Raw genomic sequence first — 10,498 nt, forward strand, 5'->3', positions numbered from 1 at the left:
TACTGGGTGGGGCTGATGAGGCAGTATCCAGAAGACCAGAGAGTCTCTACTCAACGTATAAGAGCCATTTTTGACATGTTCAGCTTAGGATATTCAGTTGTTAAAAGACTGAGGATGGGAGAGATTTCTGAGTAACTCAGAGATACTGGCATCAAGTCCCCCTTCTGCCAGCAAGGCCTGAAGCTTGTTCTCACTATGCTGCTTAGGTCTGACCTAAGCCCTCTGTGAATGACAATTCATGGTTAATACACCTGTGCACACTTTATATCCCAAGTGCCCTCTCTGCCCATGTTAGATAGACCAGTCTGCCCTATCCAAGGGAAGGGACATCTGCTTTGCAGGTTCAATCTCTGGCATCTCCAGGTAGGACTGGAAGAGAACTCTGTTTGAAATCCTGGGCAGCTGCTACCAGGCAGGGTAGTCAATACTAAGAAAGATTTATCAATGGTCTGATTCATTGGATGGTAGCTTCCTATGTTCCAGTCTGTGGGGAAGGTTTGCACTGATTTCAGCAGTTAAGCATTCTATACTGTAAAACACAGCTGTGTCCCCATCAAGCCCACCTCCCCTATTACAGTACATCCCTCCCCCAGATTCCTCCTCTATGGAGTGCTCCATGCCATTACCCAATCAGGCCAAACTCTCCCTATTCTCCTTCTCCCTTGCTTTTCCTTATGCGAGTGTTTCAATGACCCCCCACCCTTCCCTAAACAGTGTGCTTCCACAATGGTCTCATCAGTTCCAAAATTGATCTTGGGGAAAATGAGAACCCTCAGTCCTGAGAATACTACTCTTCCACAAGTCCCCTACACTGCAGTAGCCCACTAATGACACCCACCTCAAATACACTAGGCCATACGCCTAGATAAGGTCCCTCCATAACCTGATTCATTCACAGCCAACTCTCAAGCCATTGCTCTCCTACAGACAGTTCCACCCTCATTTACATCCTAAGCCAGCCATTCCCAAACATTTCATCCCAGCAGACCACTTAAAAATGGCTCAGGGTCTCAGCAGACCACGTAATGGTTTTCCTGCCTGTTGCTGCAATCATAATGTGCTATGCTGGATGATTCCTTAATAGTATTTCTTATGAATTTTATCGAATTGCAATTTGAATTCCACAGAACTCCATTGATTGGGCAATGAACTGGAGAATTCCACAGAATTCAAATTGTAATACAAGAGAATATACTATATGAAATATAGTGGGTAACCTCCGAGAGGGTGGGTGGGTGGGTTGCATGCCGTTGGTGGACCTGAGGCAAGGAGTTTGGTGCAGGGGTTAGACTAGGACTTGGGAGACCAGGGTTCGAATCCCCACTTGGTTATGAAGCTCACTGTGTCATTTTGGGCCTGTCACTGCCTCTCAGCCTAACCTAACTCACAGGGTTATGGTGGAGGAAGAGACCCACGTATTTATCGTTTAAAAAGGTAAAGGGAACTCTGACCATTAGGTCCAGTTGTGACTGACTCTGGGGTTGCTGCGCTCATCTCGCTTTATTGGCGGAGGGAGCCGGTGTACCGCTTCTGGGTCATGTGGCCAGCATGACTAAGCTGCTTCTGGAGAACGCCGTTTACCTTCCCGCCGGAGCGGTACCTATTTATCTACTTGCACTTTGAGGTGCTTTCGAACTGCTAGGTTGGCAGGAGCAGGGACTGAGCAACGGGAGCTCACCCCGTCGCGGGGATTCGAACCGCCGACCTTCTGATCGGCAAGTCCTAGGCTCTGTGGTTTAACCCACAGCGCCACCCGCGTCCCTCTCATTTATCTATTAGAAAATAGATAAATAAGACAGCACCCAACACAGGGTGTCCGCCAATTCACATCCTTACAGCCACCACCATCTTCCCTAAGGCGCTTCCATGACCTCTCTCAGCACCCCCTCCCCTTATGACCCCCCATGACCCCAAAACAAACCCCCCACTACCTCTCCCTTTCACCCATTTAAGCACTTAAGACTCAACATCTCTTCCTCCAAGAGACCCAACATCATCACCACCACCTTATCTCACACGCCCATCTTCAACTGAGGATGCCCCCCATGACCTCACACCCGCCTAGTCCAATCCACGCGCTCCAACTCTGCCATTGGCTCCCCACCACCCCGGTTCCCCCCTCCACACCCATCCTTAGCTGATGCTGTACTCCAGGACCTCAACCAATCCACGCCCTCCCCTTCCCAAGTCGGCGCCCCGTCATTGGCTCCCTTCCCACCCCGTTCTCCCACCCCCAAGACCGGATGTCGCTACCCCCCTATATCTGCCCCTCACCGGAAGTCGGTTCCCCCATTCCTCCGCAGCGCCCCCTCAGGGACGGACCGGCCGAGGGGCAGGCGGGCGGCGGGGCGGCCTTTCACCCTCACCTTACCCGTCCCGTCCTCCCTCCTCGTCGTTGTCCTCCTTACCCGTGTGGTGCCCAGCTCCATCATCACCTCCTCGAAGGCCGCCGTCTCCTCGGCCTGCCGCTGCTTCTGCAGCGCGATCTTCTCGCTGAACTTGCGGGGGTTGGACGCCGCGGCGGCGGCTGCCGCGGCCGACGCAGCCACGACGCCCCCCGCAGCGCCGCCCGACGACGACGAGGAGGAGGAGCCCGGTCCGGCTCCCGCAGCCGCCGCGGCCCCGGAGCCCGACGCCGCCATCTTGGTCCGCCGCCGCAGCCGCCGCCTCCTCCTCCTCCTCCTCCTCACAACCCTCCCTGGCCCGAGAGAGGAGCGTCGGGGCCGCGGCCTTCCCTCCCTCTGTGAGCTCGGTCGCGGGGCACGACGGGAAAGCGAGTTTGTTTACTTGCCTCGCCGACATGGGGCGCGCGCGGCCGAGGAAAGGCGGCGAGACTACGGCTCCCGGCGTGCCCCGCGCGAGCAATGAGAGGGGTGAGAACGCTCCGCCGCAAGGGACGACGGGAGGTGGAGTCCTCTCGTCCATAAGGCGCCGGTCTAAGCAGGGGCAGCGGGAACTACCTCTCCCGCCGCGCCCTGCGCGGACTCGGCTTTGGGGAGACTGGCGCATACTTTAATTTGGTGCGGGGTTGGAAGCGTAATGGTATTGATTTTAAACCCGTAAGCCGATTTAAAAGCTCCTTTGGGCGTGTAAGCGGTATATAAATTATTATCACTGATTACATTTGTGAGGTCTCTTTCAATAACGCGGGCGTGCCGCTGAGCATGTGCAAAGTGCGTTTTTCTTAAATAATTGGTTTTATTTTCTTTTTTTCACTTCATTATAACCATCTAACGAAACAAGCACCAAACAATAAGTAGAGACTTATAAAGAGACACAGGCTGCAATCGGTGTTCGAAATTCCACAGGCAGGTCCAGTTGCAATTACATGAAGATTTTTCGGCACCAGGTTGGCAACCACAGTTTAAAAACCTCTGCCTTAGTCCATAGTTAATTCCATTTCCATTGTGGGTGCTGCTTTTTCTTGCATGCTGGGACAAATGAAATGTAAGAGCAAGCGGTAGTCAAGCATTGGTTGCATTGTAAAGGACCCCAGTGTCATATAGTCCATCCCCCTGGCAAATACATTCCGCTGTGACAACTGTAACCTAGAGCTAAGGTGCGATTTCGTGCCTAGCTTATATATCTGAATTTCTAACACTGGCTGCAATTCTAGACATTTAACTTACCTAAATCCACAGGTGGGCAATACCTATATTAGGACCAATCAGTGTCACAATTTTTTTTTTAAAAAAAAGAGAACAGAAAAGTACAAAATCCAGCTTCAGAAGTATCACCAAGTTTTGGAGTTCGCTTTTTCGAGAGTTTTTGGGGTGGCTCACAAATATTACTTTAAAGCTGGCATTGCCAATAAGGTGAGCTCCAGGTGTTGCCAAACTACAACGCTTATCCCTGAAGATCCTGAGGGCGCTGATGGGAGTTGTAGTCTCACATCACGAAGGCACCATACAGAACATTGTGGCTGTTGTTCTGTATCGCTTGTAGATACATATAGATGAATATAAGGCAGAGTGAAACTGAAATGTCAAAGTCCACCCACATAGGAAGCCACATCACCCTTTAGGCACTATTGCTTTCTGTTCCTTCATCAGAGATGCCTTCAACAAGTGTAAAGCGATGCATTTTGGCACGAAAAAAAGTCTTACTTTTCTGTACAAGAGGTGAGACCAGATTTTGAGGACACCTCCTTGCCAGGCAAACACACTTTGAGATAGAAAGTAGGGCCAGTGAGGGGTGTGGCTTAGGAAGAGGGGGTGTGGCCTGGGAAATATTCCAAGGGCCAGATAGAAAGGCTCGGAGGGCCGCCCTTGGCTCACCGGGCCTGAGGTTCCCCACCCAAGCAGAACTTTATATAAAGGAGAGGGGAGGAGGAAGCTCGCAGAAACGTGCTCGAACCGCGGTTTTGCAAACAGCATTAAAGGATTAAAAATCAGAGGGGATTTCGTTCAAAGGGAAGCTGGAAAACGAGCAGATTGCAAAGGCAAAGGGGATCAGCACAGATCCTGCTTGCAGAGGCGAGAGCAGCCGAAATGCCAGGGACGGCAGGAACAGCATCTGCCCCAAGGCCAGGACGCGCCAGAGAGGACACGAACTGGAACATTGCAAGCCAAACAAGGCACGTATCTGATTGTGCGGCAGACGACCTAGGAAAGAGCAGGAGGAGGACAGGACGGCCTGTGCAGAGGAGCAGCAGGCAGCACATGCTGCCAAAACCCTTCCTTGGCCATTTGGAAAACTCCCAGGGAAGTTTGGGGGCTGGTCAGCGTCTCCCAGCTGAAGTCTACCACGCAGGATTGTTGTGAAGAGGAAAGTGGGCACCCTGAAGACCCTTGCTGCAGGATCAAGCCCATCTCAGTCCAGCCTCCTGCTTTCCCAGTGGCCAAACCAGCTGCCTCAATAGGAAACAAGCCTTGGTGTATAATAATCATTTTTATTTATATATATATATAAAGAAATTGAAGAAATGCATTCAGCCACCTGCGTCGTCACAGCCAGTTTGGACTCTTGCATACAGCCGAGGGAACCAAACCCTATGCCATCCCACTCAATGGCTATGCCCCCACTCCCAGAATGAGATAGATTTTCATCAAAGCAAAAAACCATACTTTTTTCTACCATTCGTTGGGAAGGGGATCAGGAACAAGGAGCTCAGCTGAGTTCTGAAGCGCCACTTCAGGGGCCCTGTTCAATTTCCTGCAGGCTGGAGCCTAAACATACTTCCCAAAATCTTAAGGACTGGGAACTTCAGCTCTTTGTTTTTGTTTAACAAAACAGAAAGCCATAACACAAATGGATAAGCACATGAAAAATCCACTGAAATCAGACATCATAAGTTCATCTTAGGTTGGGTAGTTTGCAAGTCTCTGTGGCTTTGCACTTTTCTCAGAAGATTGATAAAGAATGTATAATTATTTTGGTAATTATGGTGTGTATATTAGTCGCCAAAGTGTTGCACAAGTCGTACTATAACACAAATGGGTGGCACAGTGTTCAGAGATGCCCAGTTCTACACCAAAAACGAATTCCACATTCACCCCTGCGTAACAAGGGTTGGATCCAGCTAAGTGGACCTACAGCATTTTCTCCAATGTTAGTCCTACCCAGAGTAAAGGGTAAAGGTAAAGGGACCCCTGACCATTAGGTCCAGTTGTGACAGACTCTGGGGTTGCGGCGCTCATCTCGCTTTATTGGCCGAGGGAGCCGGCGTACCGCTTCCGGGTCATGTGGTCAGCATGACTAAGCTGCTTCTGGCGAACCAGAGCAGCGCATGGAAACGCTGTTTACCTTCCCGCCGGAGCGGTACCTATTTATCTACTTGCACTTTGACGTGCTTTTGAACTGCTAGGTTGGCAGGAGCAGGGACCGAGCAACTGGAGCTCACCCCGTTGCTGGGATTCGAACCGCCGACCTTCCGATCGGCAAGTCCTAGGCTCTGTAGTCCCACTGAAATTAGTAGACATGACCAAGGCACCATCTGTACTGTACCACTGTCATGGCTTCCGCCAAAGAATCCTGGGAATTGTAGTTTGCTGCGGGTGCTGAGTGTTTTTAGGGCTGCAATTCCCAGAGTGGTTTAACAAATACCCCCCCCCCTTCCCAGGAAACCCACAGAACTGTAACACTGCAAGAGGTTATACTAACACTTACAGCAAAATACAGTACAGTGGTACCTCAGGTTACATACACTTCAGGTTACATACACTTCAGGTTACAGACTCCGCTAACCCAGAAATATTACCTCGGGTTAAGAACTTTGCTTCAGGATGAGAACAGAAATCATGCTCCAGTGGCGGCAGTGGGAAGCCCCCATTAGCTAACGTGGTGCTTCAGGTTAAGAACAGTTTCAGGTTAAGAACGGACCACCGGAACAAATTAAGTACTTAACCCAAGGTACTACTGTACAGTGCCCAATTCTGGGAGGCGTGGGTAGCCCTGCCTTTAAAGTGACATGACACTGCTTTAAACTTTTTTTAAGCAGGTTGGATTGCCATCCGTCACGGATGTTTCAGCTGAGATTCCTGCATCGCAGAGGGTTGGACTAGATGACCTTTAGGGGTCCCTTCTGATTTTACGATATAACACACATGGTGTAGTCGAGTCCATTCATTTGACTTGTAGGATAACCATTGGATACAACCCTTCAATTTCTTCCCTAGATGGGATTTTAGCACCCCCAACCCGTTCACTCCATTACAGGCCGTTCTGCTTTCTCACTGCCAAGTCCACGGATTCAACAGAAATTTCACAGAAGAAAGCTGCGTTTTAATGAAGGCAGCATGGGAGAAACAGACAAACACACACACACACACACACAGTGGGTGGGTGGAGTAAAACGCCTTTTATTTGGGCTGCTCCATTCCCATCTCATTAAGCAATTTGGCACGGTCAGCCCCATCCGTGTTTTCATCTGGCGAGAAAGGAATGCAAGGGAGCATTTATTCCGAGGGCTCCGTGCGAATGAAGGATTCCGCCGCCCACATCCTTTCATCGAGACCCTCTGCGTAGAAAAAAAACCCAAAAACTGCCGCAAAGAAAGAACGTCAAAGCAGCAAACTGGTGGTGCTCGGCCAATGGCAAAACGGAGAAGGCAAAATCATTGCTGCAAGCCACCCAACCCATCCCATTCTTCGCAGGTCAAACCCAACCAAAGAGCCAGCCTCTTTGCTGGGTATCGTAAATGCGGCTTTGGAAACGGCCTCTTGGCAGATCCACAGCGTTCCTTAGAAACTTAAAACGGGGATTCCTTTCCCGGGAGATTGGTCAACCCCATTTTATTTATTCTGAGTACTTGTACTCTGTTCTTCAGCCAGAAAGGCTCCCCAAGTGGCTTGCATACAACCTATTATAACAAAACAGTCCTGGCCCTGCAAGCTTAAAATTTTTAAACAAAACAAGAATTATCAAACTTGGGCACCAGTTCTCAAACAGTTCTTATGAAGGTCAGCTTCTACTGTTCAGGGTTAGGAGGTGGCCTGATGCAGCAGCTCTTTTGGGAAAGCTGACGGAACGAACTCTCCTTCTCAGCTCTCCTTTGGTGACAGTCCTTTAATCATGGAATTGTAAAGTTGGAAAGGGACCTCGAGGGTCATCTAGTCCAACCCACTGCAACGTAGGAATCTTTCGCCCAATGTGGGACTCCAACCCACGATGCTGAGATTAAAAATCCCATGGAAGAAGCTTCTGCTCTGGAGGACAGGACTTCAGCCAACGTTCAAGTTACAAGGAAAGAGATTCTCACTCAACTTCAGGAAGGGCTGACACTAAGAGCTATTTGACAGTGGAATATAGACTCCCATGAACAGTGTTCGAAACTCCCATTTTTCTAGGCGCATTTCGCGACACGGAGCGTCATTCGCATGAGCAGTTTCCGAGCTTTGGGCACAGTGCTGCACCTAAGATTTCAGATTTAAAATTGCAGGATGGAAGGAGAGGGGCTTTTCCTGCCTCCCCACTTCTAGCTACTCTGAAGACTGGAGAAGAGACCCTCTTAAGAATATTAGGGGGAGTGGGCAGGGGAAGGAATAGACCAGGCATGTCCAAAGTCCGTTTCGGGGGCCTAATCCGGCCTGCCAGTCGATTTAATCCGGCCCCCGTGGCAGTATATTTCACACATGTTCACTTCATCAAATCTGGCCCTCTTTGAAATAAGTTTGGGAACCCCTGGACTAGACCATGTGAAAAGTGAATGCAATATTTTAGCTGCAGTTCATTCATTTTCAGCTTTGTATTCTTGTTATTAAAAAGTGTGCCTAGATATTCCAGGTTTAAAGGTGCCATTTAGCTCCTAGCTTTCGTTTCTTAGAGGTACCGCCTCTCCTGGTATGCTCTACAGAGGACCTTAAGGTCCACAAATGACAACACCTTGGAGGTCCCAAGTCACAAGGTGATTAGACTGGTCTCAACTAGGGCCAGGGCCTTTTCAGTACTGGCCCCAACTTGGTGGAACACTCTGTCACAAGAGACTAGAGCCCTGCGGGACTTGACATCTTTCCGCAGGGCTGGCAAGACAGAGCTGTTCCGCCTGGCCTTTGGTTTGGACTCAGTCTGACCCTTATGTTTCCCTCCCCTTATGGTCTTGATCTATGGGCTACTTTTAAAATGATGCTGCATTTTAGATTGCATTTTAACCTGTATTTTAAATTATGTTTTTTTTCCCCAATTATGTTTTTACTGTAATTTTACTGGTGTTAGCCACCCTGAGCCCAGCTCTGGCCAGGGTATAAATTACTATTACTATTACTGTATTATTATTATTATTATTATTATTATTATTATTATTATTATTATTATTATTTCTGTCGCTGCCCATGAGAGGTTGGAGGTTTCTAAGCAGAGGTTGGATGGCCACATGTGCTGGATGCTTTAGTTGATATTCCTGCATTCTAGGGGGTTCGACTAGATGGCCTTTGAAGGACCCCTTCCAACTCTATGATTCTGAGATTTGATGCTCTACTGACTGAAGGGATAGGAGGCCTGATGGAGCCAGCCTGTCATCTTCCCCAAAAACAGCCACAGGGAAGGGAAGGGGAGAGCATTTTCAAGGCACGTACCACGAGACATCTGTTTTGCACCCTTCCCAAATCCCTTGCAGTGCTGTGCACATGGGAAGGAGGGTCCAGAGGGGTGGAAATTTTGAAAAAACGGGACGGCGACTGCTATACGCCAAGTTAAGAAACTGTATGCTGAACTTCCGTTTAAAAACCGCTCTGGATATCGAAGCTGCTTTCGTTTCCACCCGCCGCCCCCGAGTATTTTCCAGCCAGCGTAAATGGCTTGGGTCGTGGGCGTCTCAAGTGCCCGCCAGCTTCCCAGAGACAGGAAACAGTTTAAGAACAAAAGCAGCTCAAGTCAACAAGCGATCGGTACCGAGCATTTGCAAACGCCTTATTGAAATCAAGGGGGTGGTCTGATCACTGAAGTCCCACTTTTAAATGAAAACAAAACCTATTTTATGCCTGGGGAAATTTGCTCTGAGTCCAACTTCTCAGACGTTCTTTGTCCGCAGTCATCTCAACTGGCCCCTGCGAAGGCCCGTAGCTGCAGCTCCACGCTTGTGATAATTCCAGATCTTGGGGCCCTTAAAGGTAAAAGTAAAGGGACCCCTCACCATTAGGTCCAGTCGTGGCTGACTCTGGGGTTGCGACGCTCAGCTCGCTTTATTGGCCGAGGGAGCCGGCGTACAGCTTCCGGGTCATGTGGCCAACATGACTAAGCCGCTTCTGGCGAACCAGAACAGCGCACATAAATGCCGTTTACCTCCCCGCCGGAGTGGTACCTATTTATCTACTTGTACTTTGACGTGCTTTCGAACTGCTAGGTTGGCAGGAGCAGGGACCGAGCAACGGGAGCTCACCCTGTCGCGGGGATTCGAACCGCCAACCTTCTGATCTGCAAGCCCAAGAGGCTCAGTGGTTTAGACCAGTGTTTCCCAACCTTGTGCCTCCAGCTGTTTTTTGGACTACAATTCCCATCATCCCTTGCCACTGGTCTTGCTAGTCAGGGATGATGGAAGTTGTAGTTCAAAAACAGCTGGAGGCACAAGGTTGGGAAACACTGGTTTAGACCACAGCGCCACCCGCATCCTTATATTAGGCCAAAAATGAGCCGGTGCTGAAATTCAACAGGGGCAGACCCCTATGGAAATTCACAATTGCTGGTTAACATACAATCATAGACACCCACCCACCCACACCCCAGGGTCAGGTAGTCCAACCCAATGCGATGCAAGAGTCTTTTGCCCAATTTCTCATGCACCAAACATAGGTCTATGTTCTGTTTACACCAGGCCCATGAGTTTAACCATCTGTTAATACAAGGACAGGGAACCTGCAGCTTGCAAGGTCTTGCTGGATACAACACGCGTCATCCCTGACTAGACCTGACTGACGCAAGTTGCAGTCCAGAAACGTGCATCTAGAGGGTCAAAGATTCCTCATCCCTGATTAACAGAACAAGATTCACAGACACACAACCAACGTTCTGCACTTTGGCCTGGCAAAATGCTTCCGCGCAACTCAAAAATACAAACACCAACAGG

General features: G+C 49.6%; 1 protein-coding gene across 1 annotated transcript in view; it reads right to left on the bottom strand.

The window, feature by feature from the left end:
* CRTC2 (CREB regulated transcription coactivator 2) overlaps nucleotides 1-2,657 on the bottom strand; it is a 43,194-nt gene extending 40,537 nt beyond the window's left edge. The window contains exon 1 of the mRNA XM_079957999.1: nucleotides 2,409-2,657. Coding sequence (XP_079814125.1) covers nucleotides 2,409-2,642 — 234 coding nt within the window. The 5' untranslated portion in view covers nucleotides 2,643-2,657. The remainder of the gene's footprint in view (nucleotides 1-2,408) is intronic.
* Nucleotides 2,658-10,498: the final 7,841 nt, after the last annotated feature.

The sequence above is a fragment of the Podarcis cretensis genome (genome assembly GCF_951804945.1).
Source record: "Podarcis cretensis genome assembly, chromosome: 16".
Taxonomy (NCBI): domain Eukaryota; kingdom Metazoa; phylum Chordata; class Lepidosauria; order Squamata; family Lacertidae; genus Podarcis; species Podarcis cretensis.